Raw genomic sequence first — 19,052 nt, 5'->3', positions numbered from 1 at the left:
TTTATGACAGTGTTTTGACAGTCAATAAAAATTGGGTCACTCAATATTTGTAACTTTTACTTTATTTTTTTCTGGCATGTAAAGTACAAATAATTAAACAATTCCATGAAAAAGTCTTCAAGCGTCTTCAGCTGAAATCCCAGTAATAAATATCCTAGACTAAACTGAAAGGTTTATTTTTTTTCCGTTGTTAAATTTCGACATTGTTCATTTGGTCATGTTTGGAAGTATGAGATTTTGTGTTTCTCCCGCTGACGTTGGTGTCAGCAGAACTGTTTTGATCATTTTCACCTTTGATTTGTTCTACCATTCCAGGAAAATGTAAGAAAAACATCACTAAGTTACTGCGTCCCCTCTTCTAAATAAATAGACACAAAATACAGTTGGTTGAGAAACAGAAGGACCACTCACCCCTTTACTACCCTAGAGACTCCCAAGAAAACCTTCCTGCAGCTTTTCTGAGCCCTGCTATATTTTGCTGGAGCTCTTGGCTGAGTTTCCAAATGCATCTTGGTGCTAAAGAACATCTTCGTTTCGATAGCACACATTGACGTGAAATTGACCCAGATGATCTCAGTATTACAATGCTTTTACAGAAACAGAACCCTTAATAGCTTTGTGAGCTTTTTTTTTTTTTCTTCTTTTTTTTGTAAATCAGCCCATCAGCTTAAACAGGAAAGCATCTTGTGAGCATATCAAACCTAGGACATCCCCTCTGTTCCTGGCTAATTGCTTGGCCCTCAAATGGGCTGAAGCCTCGCTACAGGGGTTGTCCCATGTCTCAGGGGTTCACCGAGTGGTTGAAAAAACAAGACTGTGATTAGATTAAATAATTAAAAGATTTTCATTTAACAAGACAAACAGAACACAGGCAGTAAAGGCATAACATCTAGCACACAGCATGTATGTTTATACACTTCAATTAGTTAAATATAGCAGTGCATTCTTTGACTATGGAGAACGTTTCCAAATCGTACTTCTAAAGCTGTTTTTCTATTTGTCCCCCTTTTAAGAAACGAAATGGTGTAACCACAATTTTGGCAAACTTAAAATCTTTTAAACTTGCAAATATAATGAAATAAACCATAAATATACACAAAACATACTTTATACGAGGCAATAATAATAATCATAATAAATAGTTTTTAAGTTAACAATAAGTTAAAACTACAAGCTTAAAGTCGCCCAAATAATACAAGTTTGTTGGCGCTATTTTGAATTTTTTCTGTTTAAATTATTTTATGTTGCAACAAAAGCTACCACAGACTTTTACAAACACAATTGAACACAGTTTGATTGAAATAAAAAAATCTAACTAAGTCTAAAATCTGCATACACTGTAAAAACTGCAACTAATTAAATAATGGAAGAAAAAATAAACTGTACCCAATCAATGCAACCAAACATAATCTTTGACCCATGTGTGTTCTCTATGGCAACATCAACAACACAAATACGCTCATTTAACAAGTGAGTCTTGATATGTAAATGAAATCAATAAATTACAGGAAAAAAATGATATTTGAAATTGACATGGGCTAAAACTGATGATATATTAGACAGTATTCCTTTCAAGGTCATTGAGAATTGCTCTATTAAGTCAGCCAAATATGCAGTTGGTTTGAGCTTGCATGGTCAGAGCACAAATTAGGGGCTGAGGAGGTGATTATGGAAACTTCTAGATCAGACCTCTCATTGCTTGTTTGATTTTCTTAATGAGTCTGTTCATTTTAATGTTTTTGTTTGAACTTTTGCTCCTTTCACTATTCCGCAAACCTTTTCAGTGTGAAGTTTAATTTCTTTTTTAAAAAATATATATCATTTGTTCTCAGTCAATATAAAAACAAAGCACATTGCACTTACTGTTCCATAGGAAAGTTTTTTTGTCTTTTTAAATGATTATTGTTGTTGCTCAAGCAGTGTAGTACTGTTTCCTGCCATGGTCCTTGACTCTCACTGTAGGTGTAGGTCTTTGTGTAGACTGTGTATGAAGGGTCATTTCGGGCTGTGTGGGTTTGGTTTGTGGGTTGACTGTACTACATCGGACATGGCCGGGTAAACAGCTCCAGCTGCAGTTCAACGTGGCCTGTTATCTCGGTTGTTCCTGACGTCTATCACTGGTCTCACCAAGTGCTCAGTCCTGTGGTGTTATCTCTTACAAATTGCTCGACCCAAAATGGCTCGATTAGTCCTTTACTACGTGGTCGGCTCGGGACACGAAAGCAACAATCATTCAGAATATTTCGGGGGATGAAACAGTATGAGTTAGATCGAAAGATGCCAGAGTAAGTGGTGCAATGTTAACAGTTTTAAAGGATTAAATTGGTCACAAGACAAAGCAGATGATATGCTGTAAATGTTGGGGGGAATACATTATAGGGATGCATACAATTTTTCCTTTGTCAAGAGGTGAACTGATTCATCCTAACATATTCTGGATATGCCTTTTTTTAATCATTCGGTGTCTGCATGAAATGTGTGCAAATGGGATTCCTTGCAACTGTTTCATTTTAGCATTTGGTATAGTGGTTTTAGGATTTACAAATGCAAACTGATATGCGCAACTTAGATATTTAAAAGAAATGATAACTGAAATTGTAGAGGGTCCTTATTCAATAAATAACATAGATTTGTACAGCAATTACTCAGGGAATAATATAGTTAGTCTTAATTTATCCTTCTTGGTACTGACTTGCAAAGCAATTCTTTGGCAAAAATCAAATCTATCTAATTACAAAGAACCATGCTCAGTGTTCATTATGAATCTGCATCACTGTTTGAATCTGCGCCGTTTTACCTGTTTTATTTGCAAGCAGCTATTCAGTTTTTCAGCTGGGCAATGAGCTGGTCTCACTGCAACTTCGTCTGGGATTCTCAAGTCAAAGAACTTCACTTCACTGCACCATCATTGAAGCAACACTGTACACAACTTCAGGACAAGAGATGCAAGTGTGTCTAAGCACTCAAAAGTATAGATGTGTCTGTCAGGTTATACCCCCAACTGTTTAATTTAACTTTTTTTTTCTTTTTTACATCAAATTTGTTTTTGTTAAGTTTGTTTCAATTGTTTTGATATGGTTGAACGGTTAAGTTTGTACGAGATACAATGTTCCTTCGCCCCCTCCCTAAATCCCCACCCATACACCGCATGCTTATTCCCCCTTGCTCTGCAAAGATCAGAGGGTTTAAAATAAAGCCATGCGATGTCCCAATTTTTCCAAGCTTAAGAATCTGTAAAAATTCAGCACAAGGTCTTGTTCCTTTGTATGTATAAAAATAGATTTATCTCTAATGTAATCCTTTCAAAGAGATCGTCCTCTTTGGCTAACACAGCGTCATTTAGAAAAGCAAAAGCAAAAATGTCTTGAATATACTTGACCTTATTTAATCTATTATCATGTGCAAATGTCTTGATATTGAAAGACATTAGCTCTCCCCACGGTAAATCTTAAGTCTGTTCTGTAACAGACATTTCAATGAGACAGGTTGGCCTTAATGTTTCATCCAGGGTGCCATAAATAATTTTCATGCAATTGGGTTGGGATATTTTGAGAAATGCTATTTTTGTGGTAGAGCCAAACAGATCTGAAGCAAATAAATAAATAAATACCTTTCTGTTGTAAACAGAAGTATAATTATGACACTTATTTGCAGGCTTGATGTTGTACAGTCATCTTTTAAGAGGGCAGGAGTTCAAAGTTTCTTGGAAGCTTTTTAGAGAATAGAGGGGTTTAAATGAAACTGAGGAGCATTTGGCAAAGCTGGAGGAACTGGTAATCTTTCTCCTCAAAGGATCAGTGATAACTTTAACATTGCCAGATATCATCGCTCACACGTGACTCGTAAGTCAGTTTTAAATGTTCAGTCATTTGGAACTGCAGTCGCCTTAATCTGCTCTATGCATGTTGTCACTGTAGAGCTCGTGTGTTCCATCGAACGGTAAAACTCAGACCTCACTTATTCTGGGAGCTTCTATCTGTGCACTAGACTGAGGAATAATACCGGTGCTCTTGAGTTTTTGCTCATCTGTTCTGTCTCCACAGACCTGCCTTGACCATTGTTCAGTCCATGGGGTGTGTTGTTAACATTGTCTTCAGAGATACTTTTTGCAGCTGCTTGGATCATAATCATATTCCAGTCAGCCTCCGTTTCTCAAAATAGTCTGAAGACATAACCCAACCGCTGAGCACAGTGACATTCATGATCAAAGCATGTCAGCAAGAACAATGTCATTCGGTTGTTGCATGTTCTTTGCTTTTTTCTCTTGAACTCTTGACATCAGATGGCATTTCAGTTAAAGGGATATCACACCAAATCATGGCTGACAAAGCCATGCAAAGTAAAATGGTCTGGTTTGGATAATGCAAAATACAGGTGCAATGAAAAAAATGATGCAAAAAGTGAAGAAACACCGGTATTTTCCTTTGATGTGGCTGCGGTTTTCCCCTCACACTCGACATGCTCTCGCCCACCAGAGAGTTACTAATGAACACTGGCACCATGGGAGCACTGCCACTCTGCTCTAAGTTCACAGACAGTCTGCTTGTGAGAAATTAGAACAAATACAGGAACTTTTTTTGATTTTGTGAACTAAATATGTATATATCCTCTAGTTACTGAACTGTGTTTCTGTGATACATAAGTGTACTATTGTGATCTTCGGTGTGAGGCTGTGAGGGAAAGAGTGATTCTGATGGCCTTCGGACTACTCTTTTCTGTGACCGGTATTCATTGGTTAGCCTAAATCTTATTGGGTCTGAGCTAACAAGCTCACATAGGATAGAGAAACTGCCTTTACGCTAGGCACCACCTAATGCAGGTCAGGAAACAGTAGTCAAAGTTTCTAGAAAATGCTTACATACTCGGCTATTATAACCACCTTAAATATTGAATATATAGTTATATTTAATAGACGTATATAAGAGAACACTGTTTTTTAATTTCATTTTCTTTGATCTAAAAAAATCGCTGATTCAAAATGCCCAAGTGTAAAAAAGTGACTACATCCTCTCCAGCAAGATAATGGGAGAGATGGTGGGGTAAGAGTTTGGGTAAATTGCACATATTCGTTCATTTAAATTTTTGATCGTTTTGTTCATCAGTTGTCATTATTTGCCTGAATTCAATCAAAGCACTCAGTACACATTCTCTGTCACATTCGTTAGACTGTCTCCAAAATAGATAGCTCTTGCCCCTACCCAACAAACCAGCTACGTACCCCATCTAATTCAATCCAGGCAAATATAGGGAAGGACTAGCATGTTGTGTAAAGAGAAAAGAAAAACTCCACTAGTGTGTTTGTTTGAAACTCTGACTTCGTCTGCGTTTGTATGGATATGTTTGGTTATGTGTGTGTGTTTGTATGTGTCTGCATGTGTGTGTTTGTGATAATATATTATGAATTTGTGTGAGAATGTGTCAGAGAGAGACTCAGTCCAGGCCCATGTAGAGTGATGGCACAGGGAGCTCAGGTTGCTCTCCCTGCAGGTCGAAGGAGCTGGTGCCAGCAGCCTCTCTCTCAGGCCTTGTGCTGCTTGCTGGTCTTGAAGGAAACCTGCAGCACGCGGTCACCCAGGCGATAGCCATTGAGGCTAGCGATAGCCATGGCGGCTTCGTCGTAGTTGGTCATGGTGACAAAGCCAAAGCCCTTACATTTATTGGTGGTGAAGTCACGGATGACCTTGACATTGGTGACGGCGCCGAAGGGCCCGAAGAGCTGCCACAGGACGCTTTCGTCCGCCTCGGGAGACAGGTTGTATACAAAGATGCACCAACCGGCTCCAGTTGGACCAGTAAGGTTGACTCCGGCCAGGCTAGTCATGCTGTCAATGGTGATGGGGGAGAATCTGGGGAAGAGAGTAGGAGAACTACCATGGGTGTCATTCTGAAGTTCAACACAGCATTCAGTTGTCTATACTGTCTCTTAAGAGCATGTTTCTCTGTGAGAAATGATAACAATTGTAGTCGGGTATGGAGTCGGGGGACCCCATCTCCATCCCTTCTGCTGTACAGTAAGTAGATAAATATGTGTGGGCAACACAGTGGCTCCAAACTACCCGCTCTCATACAAAATGACACTGTGTGCCCTGAGACACAGACACCCACACATTGTGCATATTTTCTCTGCTGACCAAAGCCTCTGGAAGAATTAAACACATGAATCACAATGTTCAACGAAAATCACAGTATTGAACAAAACACAGAAACCTAGAGAGGGATGAAAAGCAAATTGGAATCAAATCATACACAAACTGGAGCAAACAGAGGAGACGCAAACGGAATCTGGTATGTCCATGCTGGTGAAAAAAAGGGGACATTAAAGCAACTGAAACTGAAATGTTAGTTCAGAAATAAATACATATAAATTATTTCTATTAATTAAAACAAAAGAACGAAAAGGTTAAACAAAGCCATGCCAGAATACCCTGCTGTTAGGAGGCTGCATCATTGCCTATTGCAATTGCAGATAGTATTTTATTGTCTGGGCTGCTTCTGTAACTTGGTTAAAATGGGCAGTGGGCATTAAGAATTATGGCCATTATATCTGATTTCGAGATGAAGTCAGCAGGTGGTATTCCAGGCACTTTGTTTGAGGTTTTGTTTTGGCATGGATGCTTTTGAAAGTACACCTTTGGCATTTACCTCTTGACTCCGTAGCTGGCGTTTAGTAAATTGTCGAGTCTGCAACGCAAGAGGGAGAATGAAGGGTATGCAGAAGTTAGTTATGCGATCTACAAGGAAGGGGGGCTTTCAGTTAACAAGTTGCTCCTTCACCAGCTGGCCTCCAGAGGGCATCCTTCACTTCAACGCAGTCCCAAACCATCCAACCTCAAGCTGATGGCATGTAAAATAGTGCTGTGAATACGTGTCTCAGCTGGTATTTATTGTTCTTTGTTGTTGTTTAAGCTCCAAAATAGATTTAAATACAAGCTAAACAAATCCTGTACCGTGTAGGCCATTTCACATCTACTGATTAAAAAAAATTATCCATACTGATTAAATGAGCATTGCAACCTGAGACGGTATTTACAATTGTTTGTGAGGTTTCACGAAAATATTTAATACTGGAGGCCTTTTACTTTCAGACATCTTGAACCTTCAAAATTACCCACGTAGATGTGGCCAACATCTGGCAAGTTCAATCTATGTAGTATAGGCAAAAATGAAAGGTTCAGTATTAATCTTCTTAAACCAAGATTTACTTAGCTTTAGTTTTTTATTGTATTTGGAAAAATCTGGTCTCTTACATTGGTTTTGAGCTGTTATTTGGATCTGGTCCCTTTCCAAGTGAAGGGATCATGCTGCAGTTTAAAAGAAAGTCAGAGAAAAAGAGTGAGAAGGAGGGACAATGCAATATTGCCTATTCCTTCTGTACTATAAAGCAATAACATTGCTTAAAGGAACAGTTTACAAATAAGTTGTGTTAATATTGACAAAATGTTTTTTTTTTTGTTTTTTGTATGTTTTTGATTACACAGTTTTCCTTATAATCTAGACCACATTTGCTGTTTTTGCGGTGTGTCACTTCATCTGATTTTTCTTGTATATTTACTCTTAGCTATTCTCTCTTGTAGTCAAGGTTTGATAATTGTCAAAAAACCTCATTAAGACTTGACATATACTGAAACAATGAAACGTTGACACATTTAACAGTTGTCATTGTGAAATAGTGGGATATTGAGTTTGCTAAAGCATGGCAACACAGCAGGAGGACCTGTGATTTGGTCTTGAAACAGTCGCTTTTTACAGGCTATCTAGCGATGAACTCACAGGCGGTGTGAGGTTGGTAAAGGTTCAGTACCTGAAGCGCTGAGTCTGGTGGTGCAGGGGCCCCGTGTAGCGGCGGGCAGCAGTCTGGTACAGCTGAGTCAGTAAGGCCTGGCCTGTCTTCTGGCTGGGGTTGTTGGCGAACTTGACAGTGATGGGCTCGGCGGCACCCAAAGGCTTCTGTCCGTTCAGACCCTTGATGGCCTCCTCTGCTTCGTTTCGCTTGTCAAACCGGATGAAGCCCACTCCTCGTGATATGCCTGCTCCGAATAAGAAAACAGACCAATGTTACTACTTTGGCATCAAGGACTTTTGCTGCCTCTCAGTCTTTCATTCAGAGAAATTGTGCTCGAGTGACAGCATGAGATGTGAAATAAGGCTATACCTGTGACTTGGTCCACTAGGATGCGGGACGTGATGATTCGACCGTATTGGGAAAACAGCTGTTCCATGTCCTTCTGGCTCATGGTTTTGGGGAGTCCGCTTACGTAGAGGTTGGCATCACGAATAGAAGCCGAGCTTGGCCGGGCATATGATACCTACAACAACCCAATTAAATCAGTAAGTGCATTGTATTATATACCCATTAAGTTTGTTTCAGAGAAAAAAAAACAACTTAAGGGGCTTGTTTTAAAGAACTGATGTAACTGGATTGAGTTCCCAACAAATTCCCAGCACAGTCTAATTGTGACCCCTGATTTTACCTCCTTCGCCATCTCCACAGACCCAACTGTCTCTTTGCTATTTGTCGACTTAATCAGTGCCTTTAAGCTCACACTCTGGCACAATGAGACAGTCACAGACACACTAAGATGACTGTAATCATTACCCAAACTGATACCAATCATCAGTTAACAAGCCCAAGTGTCAGCTTTGTTTTGCACTGAAAAACATCGGCCTTGGTTGATGTATTTTCCTGAATTCACTGGTGACTTAATTAGTGCATGGCCATATTTGGTGCGTCTGTGTTTATATCCCTTATGGTTTTCTGTTGGTCTATTTTTCTGAACATTTTACATCTAGTACTGCAGAGAAATATTTGATTGATTGTAAAAATAGAAAAAAAGTCATGCACATTTTCTTGTTTTTGTGTGTTTAAGGGAGCATGTGGACGCATGTATGATAGATAATCCAGTTCAGCGCATTGTTGGCAGTGTTGTGTTTGTGTGTGATGGAGAGACAGAGTGAGTGTTGTCTGAGATAGGCTGAGCTGCCCTCCCTGTCCTGCCTCCTTCCTTTGTTTCTATCCTCTGGGGGAGAACAGCTCCACTGGCAAACAGCAAACAATGTAAGTGCATCACAAGACTTGCAGGATCCTTCACAACTTATAAAAATGCTGTACATGCACACACACACACACACACACACTATTTGTATGCATATGTATTTGGTATTTGTGTGACAAACATAAAAGTTCATGAATTTCTCAAATATTGTCAGCTTTAAAATTGAGTTTCCTATTGAAGGAAAGCTGTGATGCAAATGAAAAGGACTTGTATATTATCTGTCAAATGAATACAGGTGTTCCGATTTCATCCATCAGCACTAAGCACCAGCGTCTATTGTGTACACAGACATACTGTATGAGCAGGAGGGTTGTGTGGTGCAGTGATTAGGGTGTTCTGGACGAGTCAGGGGGGAGTTGCTGTGTTCGGGGAGCAGAGGCTGCCCTATAATTAACCCTCTCCCTGTCGCTCCCACAGTACAGATGGTGCCTGAAGCCCATATGGCCTCTAATCCTGTCATTGGCATTCTGCTCTCCGAGCTACCCCCTACCCTTGTACCACTGCCCCCTCCCTCACCGCCTCACCCCTCTATTGAAGCCTCCTGCACAACCAGAGAGATAAAACTATGACCAGACGTTTTAATTTGAGGAGAAATTATAGACAGAGTGATCCATGTATAGATACCTCAAAAGATTAGTGAATGTCATAACATAAGATCAGCATAACATACGAATTATCATGATAATTAACACTTTTTCTACATGGTAGTTGCAGCGTAAGAAGTCATTTCTCTTGTGCTGACTGTAGTATGACATTAACACAAATCTTCATGTAATTGTTCTTCCACAAAGGAGCCAAATGCAGTACTCGACTTCTCCTGCTTGTCACTTGTTTGATCAGTCATTAGTCAGAATTAACGTCTCTATTCATGGACAGCTGTTGGAAGATCACCTGCTCTGCTCTCTTAGAGATTCGATTTCTCAATCCTGCGGTTTGTCTCAATCTTTGATCTACTTTGATCAGGTCAGGGGGGGATGGGAGGAAGTAGTGTTTAATAATATTCCCCCTCTCTCCCTCATCTGATTTTGGGACAAAGAAGCCCCGTAATTAGCCTAGATTGGAGGCAGATGGGGTAACCTGGACTGACCCTTGTGCACCACAGTCAGGCTTCCTAATTACATTTCCATCACAATAACCTCTGCATGCTGTCTGCCCCTTGCTTTCTGACCTCCACTCTCCTTCTCTTTTCACCCTTTCTCTCACTCTCTTTGTTCTAGCCACCGCTCCCTTCTGCCTCCTCCTCCCCATTTTCCTCCCCTCCCTCTGTCACGTCTGCTGCCACCTTTCTCAGCAACCCCCCATGTCAAAATCTCCACTTCCTTTCTTTTTGTCTGTAGCACTTCGTCAAGAATCCAAATATGAGGAGTGAATATTGTAGAGAGTAGGGGCCTGCTCACCTTGATTGTTTTAGTCTGCAGTTTGAGACCATTGAGTGTGTTGATGGCCTTATCTGCATCATTCGGATCCACATAGTTTACAAAGCCATATCCCAAACTCTGACCTGGAGACAAAGGAAGAGCCATAATCGATCAGTGCTTCTGAAAACCAGCTGTCATGATAATGTTTTTATCAATGTGGACAAAGCGTCATACCTGTTATCTTGTCTCTGACTAGCTTGCAAGACTCAATCTCTCCGATGCTACCAAACAAACTTTTGAACTCTTCCTGGGTCATGTTCTGAGGCAGATAGTTGACGATCAGGTTGGTTTTACTGTCGTCTGTGGAGCCATTGGTGCTAATGACTGGACCGTTAGGCAGACTTGTTCCGCTTGGACCGTTGGACACCTGGGTTTCCATGGTGCTGATTATCTGCTGAGGAAGAGGGTGGAGTTAGATTCATACTTCACAAAGAGGCACAATTGGACACAGTGGTGATATGGCTGCATAGATGTGCACATATGCGCTAATATTTAACATAAAATACATGCACAGATATAAACTCTACACACAACCACACGCACACAGGCTGTCCACTTTGTCACTGTCACTGAGCGAAAGGTCAGGAATCAGCATTGCTAAAATGGAGATGGATGCAAGGTCTGATTTATCACCTCCCCTCCCCCACATTCACCCCATCTTTCCTCCTCTCTCGCTCCCTGCCTCTGGTCCTGCAGATGTCACAGTCCTTTTTTCTTACTCCTCCCCTCCCCCTACTCTCTTCCAGGGTCAAACACCATTACATCATTACACAGGGATGGATAATAGTGATGGTGGTGTGCGAGGCTGGCGAGAGGCTGGGGGACTTTGGGGTGGCAGGGGTCGAGATGGCAGACAAAAGGGAGAGTGACAACGTTAAATGGATTTTGTGCGACAATAAATAAGGAATATCACGGTTTGGTAGGAAAATAAATTAGGATTACATGTTTGTTCTTGTGACTTTGTGCAGGTTTCTTTGTGGAAAACTGACTTTTTATTTTTGTAAATGGAGTAAGGGTGTGGGTTAGTGCACAGTATAGTGTTTGTGTCTCTTGTGTTGCTCTGGACTACACCGTGTTGCTTAGTTTAATCCACAGGGGAATCTCAAGGAACATCTGTGTGGTCAGAAACAAAACTTCCTGCTCCACTTTCGCTTCCCTAACACTAGTTCTGTTTCTCTGGATCATCACTTCTATAAATCTACATGGAAAACTGCTGCAAACTAAAAATTTCAAGTTAAATTTGTTGCTTCGTGTGATGTTGATGTTATGTAGCAGCACGGATTTGTTGGGCTGTTTTAATTAGGAAAAATATCTAACCTGTTAGGGGTATGCACTGAACACCTGCAACAGTTTCAGCCAGTTTTAATTTCACATCATATTTTATGATCATCATTTGCATCTGACTTTTTTTCATGTGCAAACATCATGAGATTAAATATTTGATTATTGCACTTGTCAAAGTAAATATGCATGCATGTTTAGAAGTAGGTTCTCCATGTTGTCGCATGGTGACTCTAAAATTAGCATTTCCATACTTATGTGTTTGCATTACATTTTGCAGAGGGCGATTTGAATGTTGATCTATTTCACTGTCCATGTTCCTTTTCACAAACAAAAGTGTAAGGTGTTTGGATAAACAGCTCGAATGCATATACAGTGCACCAGTAGTGCTAAAATGTAAATTGTTCTGTCAGATTGTATGTACAAGCTGTTGCAGATCTCTAACTCGTGGGTGTTGTGAATGTCAATAAGGCTAAATGAATCTCCTCTAAAGCTCTTGGGGTCTTACAGTGTAGACCAAAGCAACAAAGGGACTTAATTAACGAACCTTCAGAGTTATTTCAAAATTATATCCAGGGAATTTCCTTACTTGATGGAGAAATACTGTAGGTATCACTCAAACATATATATTTATAACAGAAATATTTACCTTAGCCCCTATAGCTTTTTGGTTTATGTCCTCTAATAAATCATAACCAGCCTCATTTTAATTCTGAAAGGGGGGTGAGCATTTTTTGATTTTATTATTTGTCTTTTATATTAATACATTTATTTGTACAGGCTCTCTTTCTGTGTTACCATCATATTACTAAAAGAATTCATTTGTGCCTTCAAAAATCGTGCCATTTCACGTGTTTCCTAGCGTCTGTGAATGAGTCCGTCTAACCTGCCTGTCTCCCTCGTCCCTGTAACCTGCTGCCTTGCTTTGAGCCTCACCTCCACTCAGGTTGCCCAGGTAACAGCCCCTCAAAGACTGCATTGTTTCTAATGGCTGAATGGCTTTCTTACTTTAAGCTCAGTGTGTGTTTGTGTCTGTGCTTATTAGGAGCACATATGCAGGTCAGATGTTTTCCTCCATGTTTGTAGATGCAGGGAACATCAGTAAGTCAAAATGATAATGAAAAGGGAAAAAGTAGCACAGTGGCAGAGTAAGACAGCCTAAAAATACATAAAATACTTCAGACACACATCACACTTTGCACAAAGGCAGTACAACGAAGACATCAAGATTTTGATGCACGGCTAAAATGCCTGCTGACTCTCTTTTTCATGTCAAGGAATTATGATACGATTAACACGTGTTGGAAAAAAAGGTGGAATGGAGCTGTTATGTTGTATTTATTGGAATATTAGCCTACTAAACTGTTGTGTGATGTGATGCATCTGAATAACGGAAATATGAGCCACTGAATGTGTCCCAAATATGACAAAAGCATTTTGAAGGAAAAACATATTAGGGCATATTTGACTCGCCAACTGAAATAACCCTCAGCATGACAGAACACACATCCCCAGTGAACACTGTGAAGTTATATAATTCACAGACCCACTGAGTATGGGCTGGGCACTGAGATTGGCTGACACAAGCAGCAACCAGGGTTTTCATACAGAAATAGAGGGAAACAGCTTGCTATGAAGTTATCTGAAACAAATAGAAAAGATAAAAAGCACAGAGGACTGTTTCATCTCGAGGCTGTCACATTTCATATCTTATACCAACAACAAAAATCAAACAGTCTAGAGTTTCGTTTTCATTAACCCAATTGCTATGACATAAAGAGACAATAAATCTTTGTGATGTTGCTGGAAGGCCTACAATTGCATTAATAATCACAATACGCCCAGTATAGATCTACTCCAGCTTTATGCTCCACACATTTTCGAATACTGGCTTAAATGGATAAAAACGCTCACTCCAGGCGCACTTTGCAACCATGATGTCCTGGGTGTAAATATGGTCGAGGTCTTTAGTTGCATATCATTGCCCCTGTTCTCTGATCATATTTCTGGGTAACTAATAATCTACTAAGAACAGAAACATGTTATAAAGATAAGACTTTAAAAATCTTCTCTAGCGCTATGTGTCCCAAACTGCTTTTTTCTATTTTGGGGTTCTGTGAGATCTCCCTTAATATTTAATGTACTGCATCAGCATCGCCCACACATGGTCCCAGACTTGCACGCAAACAAGAACCCTGCCTCCTCTGCCAAACACATGAACCCAGACTTGCATGCAAACAAGAGCCCTGCCTCCACTGCCAAGCACACGTACCACCTACACTGTACACAATTAAATTACAAAACACAGAAGCATTACATGACTAAATGTAAATCTAGTCTGTGTTCCCGGTCTTCTGATGCTTTCCCAATTCATTTCTGCTCCAAATGCAGGACAGCACTGGAGGCTATAATGTACAGAAGAATAACTGTTTCTCAGTTTAACTCATAACGTGAGATTTGCCACGTTACATGTTACAGTGCATTAAGAATCACTAGAAATTCACTCTGAACGTAAGATATAACAAGTCGCCACCAGTATTTTTTTTTCTTCCATGCAGTTCCAGCAAAAAGATTAAGTGTTTGTGAAATTTAGGCTCAATGTAGATTTAAATTGAACTTGCTGTATGCCTGCAATGAATGTATTTTAGTTGTCTTTGTCTAGCCAAAACTAACCATTGATCGTAATGAACACTTAAGAAATTCACCAGGATATTTTCAACTGACAATTAGAACAATGATAACTACAATCATTTCTCCTTTTGATATATAACCTTGTCTCTAGTCCACATTATAAAGCCTTATATAAAGATTTTTTTTTTTCTTAAAGGCATAAATCAAAACTGAATGCAAGGCTGAAGTGTAAATGAGCCTTCTAAATAACACAGATTACAGGATTATCCCAAACAAAGGGCATTAGCCACACTCTCTGCAGCTTAAGGGATCATGGTGGCAGCTGTAAAACAACAGGACGACAGGAGTCACAGCTCATGTCAGCCATGCACTGAGGCTCCATCCTATTCTCCGCTCGGCAGACTAAGAATAAAAGATTTCGAAAAGATTTCAGCTCTCTGAGTATGTGCTGCTTTGATAAGATGGGAGCAGACAACGTCAAAGGCTCGGGGAGACAAATGTGTCCTGGGAGTCCTTGTAGCATGCGGGGCGCTATCCAGCGTGCTGAAAAAGGGAGTGGCTTTCGGACGGTCTCATTTGAGGCCACGGAGGCCCGTGAAGCCAGCAAAGACCACCGAGTCTTTTTTATTTCACATTTGGTGATCGATGAAGACGCTTCACTTCGAGTAATTAAGAAAGAAGTCAAATATACGGTTATTTAAATATGGCAGATGCATGACACAATCCCTCGATTTCTCCGTGGCCCTTATTTACCCCCCTCTTTTTTTTAAAAGGCAAGACTTGTGAGCTCTGCAGGCATTCATGAACCGGAGCGCCTTTTTGCTGAATAAACGTATTGAAACGACCAAACAAAAGAGCCACCCGTTCCTCCTCTTCTCCCTCGCAGAGGCTATGGCAGCACTATGAATATTAATGTAAACAGTGGCGCTTTGTGTCGTGGCCAGGGGCTGCAGGACTCTCCCTGAACAATGACTGTTACAGTTGCCAGCTACAAGTCAAAAACGCCATGATAAGTCAAATTTAAATTAAAAAAATAAAAAAATAAAAAAATCACCAATTCTAAACATTTATGTGCTCATTTTGATCGTTTTCCTTAAGATTGTTTTTAGTGATGGTTGAAATTGCAAAGCTGGCTAAACTGGCTTTAACTCGGCGAGCATTGTAAAAGCAAGTGATAGAGCCATAATTGTTAATGGCCGTCAGTCATAACAGCAAGTATGCATATGAGAGAAGCATATAGGGCGAATAGCCACTATTATAAATACACATAAATATTTGTCGGACAAAATAAAGCTTTTCCATAACCCTCATAAAATGATGAACACCAGTCCATGTGTAATGTAAATACAATGATGCATATCTTTTGCCTAAAAGATGATTGGAGGAAAAAAAAAAAAAAAAAGTAGTCCAAGATATCGATTTTGCAGTCTCAAGAGATGCAAAGTCTCTACCTCTTTCTTCCCAACAGGCTTTATATTTGTTGCTGATAATTACATGAAGTCATTGGCAACAGGAGGCAAATCACCGCTTACATAACATAATTACATTTAACGCCTCATATAAGTTGGACAGGCCACGTCTCAACTGTGAAAATATAACACAACACGGAGGCTTTCAGTCGTAGTATTTTGGACAGCCTCTAACCCTTTAAATCCTCAGCCCAGAAGATTTACGTTTCATTCTGCGCTAGCCCTGCATTTTTAACCTAACATCAAACGACTGATGGGACTGGTTTACAGTGAGGGCCTCGGCTGCCCTTGTCCTTGAATTGTGTAAGTGCCTTGGATAGGTTATCTGACTCAACGCTTTTATTTGCTTGGCACTGCGGTACAGGCATGGAGGACTGCGGACCATGTGGAGGGGAGCTGCTGCTTCTGTCGGCGTGATTCTGCCTAGGCCTGCGAGGGACAATAGGTAATGTACAACAAAGAGGGGAGTAAAATTGGGATTGGAAACGTGTCAAGTGCCACACAGATAATAAAACAACGTGCTGTCCGCCTCCATTTTGCACATTTTGTTTCGGAGCAAAATTCTGACCGCTTCAAAATCAGTGAAATTGGATCTTAAAGTTCATTTTTTTACCTACTCCATCTCCCACACCCTGTTCCTTCTATGTGATAAATAATTTATTTTGCCTTCCTACTATTAGTCATGGACTGAACTACCTGACATTTTGGGATTTGTAGCTACACTTCCAAATCTAATTCAGAATTTCACAGTTCCCCATAACAAAACTCACAAGTTAACAAAAATAGTTTAAGGATTTTCCAAACGTCACAATAATAAGCGGGGTTTTTAGCACCTGCACGTGTTTCAAGGTTGGCCCCAGCAGCATCCTTCTGCTGCTCGTTTTTGGCCACTTATTTATTTCCTGGCCTTAATTTCATGCAAATGTGTCTGGTCTAAATCGGTCTGCTTCAATAAACTGTCTGTTGTCAACCGTAGGGCATGTCAAGAGGTAAAGCGGAGTAGGCCTTTAGAGGCTTCAAGGCCCTCGTTTGGTGCTCCAGTCCAACAGAGACACGCCCAATCCGGCCGTCGGCTCAGACCAAAGCTAATTTATCACATCTCCTTTTATCCGACACGCGCGATGCAAGCATGGCCATCTTGTACGTATGCGATGTGATACTTGGAGAAAACGCGCTTAAAATGGAGATGTCCGTGCGTGTCCTTACTGTCGCGGCCTCTGAGATTTCCAGCCCATTTACTCGGTTGCATCGCAACGAGAACCCTGAGGAATTTGGACTTTGTCTGATTCAATGCAAACCGATGGATGCGTAATTTCCCTCCTCCCCCTCCCCCTCCCGGAGTGACTCGACCCTTTTTTTCCTTTGCCTTACTGGATGGGCCCTCAGCCTCCGAGGCATCATGTTTTGTCTCAGAAACCCGTCTCCAGCATCCTTGTGCTGTACCAGGCAAAGAAAACAAGTCCTCCCCCCACTGAACCGAGCGCCTCAGCGCCCTTCTCCCTCTCCATCACTATAATCCTGCGGAATTCCTAAATCTTGATTCCTGCATCGTTTAGGAATTACAATCAAAGCTGCGACATTGAGGCGGTTGGAGTAGCTGTGATACAGAAACGCAAAGGCTGTGCTATCTAAAATGGCAGGATAAAGACTTTATCCATTGCTGATGATGACTGCAGACTGGAGCGCAGCCGGCATGGCGCATCACTCAGTATGAGATTGCTAATTGCCAATATCGATCGTAAGTCTTATTATAATGATATGGCATTGCATATTGAACAAAAACAAAGGGAACTAGTCGCAAATGTTTTGGCATGGGGGCACTTGGAGCATCGTTTGAATTTATCTAAGTCGCCGCTAAAGATATATCAGTAAGATGTGAAATAAATGTGTGTAAGGCTACATCACGTGTACATGTATTGTAGTGCATAACAAATTCAACATAAAAGGGACTGAGATACAATGTAAGCATGCTGCTACAACATCCCCTTCCCTAATATAAGAGAAATAGAGTCATACGTACAGTAACCATTCTTGACGTACAATGAAAGAAATCTAGGTCCTTCTTTGCACTGGTCTTGAAGCTGAAGGCTGAGTCTCTGTATGCTCTTCGGCCTTTATATTATATGGCCCCAATGTTCTGTCAGGAGTCCAAATTAAAAGAAAAAAAAAACAAAAAAAGGAAAAAAATACAATCTTCACCAGGGAATCTCAGCCCTCCGAGATTGTAGGTGTCCCCTATAGGATGAAAATGAGGAGAAAGGGGTTTTCTGCTGGATGATGATGAGGGAGAGCGTTCTCTCCGAGTGGCGTGGGCGATGGTTCAGAAAAAAAGAGAAGCAGTGATCCTCAGCAGGGTGTGTCCAGGGGAGGGTGTTCTGGTTCTGCTGTTTTTATGTGTAATTCCCTGCTCCTCTCGCAGTCTCCTTCTGTGCCTCTGCTGCAATGTTCTTCTTTTATGCGTCCTCCTGGCTGGCAGAGCGCGCTGCTGATTGGCTAATTGTGCAGGGAGGGTACTACATGGCAGCCATTGCAATGCGCTCCTCTCCCATTATCCCCTTCAGGAGAGATCACCAAGAGTCCCCCACCCTCCCTCTTCCATCCCTGCCCTCCCAACTCTCCACTCCCTTTTTCTCGCTGCCCTTCCTTTCTTCCTGCCCCCCTCTTCACACACACACGCAGAGCGGAGTGAATAGGGCTCCACCTGCACTTTCAGAACAGATGGGTGCAGCAGAAGACAGCAGACTTGTCTCTCTCATTCCCCACACTTTGCACTCACTTCTCCTTCAGCACAGCCCCTTCCTTTCTCTCTTATTCTCCATTTAGGCCAGTTTGAAACCATAGCAAACAACTTCACTCCTTAGGCTTTTGTCTTTGCAAATAAAAGCGATTTGGAGTGTGGATCAGCAGACTTTCTGAAGACACAAAATATGCAATAACTGGGTGTGAATTGTGGCCATAAACAAAGCATCAAATCCATAATACAACTAATGAGTGAGTGATTTCTGGACCTCTCGTATGCAAGGCAGATGGCTAGCTATAGGGTCAGGTGCAGACACGAGAATAACAAATTAGATAGCCCCTGAATTAATTAATGTCTGCTCAGTGAAAAGTTGAGAAAGGTGCAGTTGTAGCTGTGATCAGGCTGTGCCGAATGATCTCTGTCCTGTGCTTTATGAAGAGAAACGTGGCCAGCAGTGATT

At 41.0% G+C, this 19,052-nt stretch overlaps 1 protein-coding gene across 23 annotated transcripts; it reads right to left on the bottom strand.

Annotated features, from left to right (window-relative positions):
* Nucleotides 1–825: 825 nt before the first annotated feature.
* elavl3 (ELAV like neuron-specific RNA binding protein 3) lies at nt 826–18,539 on the bottom strand. 23 transcript variants are annotated; one of them, XM_076752103.1, is made up of 8 exons: nt 17,873–18,539; nt 10,646–10,865; nt 10,451–10,554; nt 8,153–8,306; nt 7,802–8,027; nt 7,248–7,301; nt 6,643–6,681; nt 826–5,867 (listed from the first exon to the last, which is right to left on the bottom strand). In XM_076752103.1, exons 1-8 carry the CDS (start codon nt 17,879–17,881, stop codon nt 5,519–5,521), a joined length of 1,155 nt encoding a protein of 384 aa, XP_076608218.1. In that variant the 5' UTR covers nt 17,882–18,539; the 3' UTR covers nt 826–5,518. The 23 variants fall into 23 exon arrangements, with proteins under 23 accessions (XP_076608218.1, XP_076608222.1, XP_076608220.1 ...); XM_076752107.1 differs by having other exon boundaries at nt 826–5,846; XM_076752105.1 differs by having other exon boundaries at nt 10,646–10,862; nt 17,873–18,470.
* Between the last annotated feature and the right edge of the window lie 513 nt (nt 18,540–19,052).

This window comes from Chaetodon auriga, chromosome 16, assembly GCF_051107435.1.
Source record: "Chaetodon auriga isolate fChaAug3 chromosome 16, fChaAug3.hap1, whole genome shotgun sequence".
NCBI lineage: Eukaryota > Metazoa > Chordata > Actinopteri > Chaetodontiformes > Chaetodontidae > Chaetodon > Chaetodon auriga.
Note: the sequence above shows the minus strand (reverse complement) of the source record. Positions and strands in the feature narration are given on the sequence as shown.

Excerpts from the sequence above, each read along its gene's own strand:
- elavl3 (XM_076752101.1), bottom strand. Across the intron at positions 10,555-10,645 it reads AGTCAGAGACAAGATAACAG|GTCAGAGTTTGGGATATGGC; the intron begins GTATGACGCTTT and ends CTTTGTCTCCAG. Across the intron at positions 6,682-7,247 it reads AATAACAGCTCAAAACCAAT|ACTCGACAATTTACTAAACG; the intron begins GTAAGAGACCAG and ends CTTGCGTTGCAG.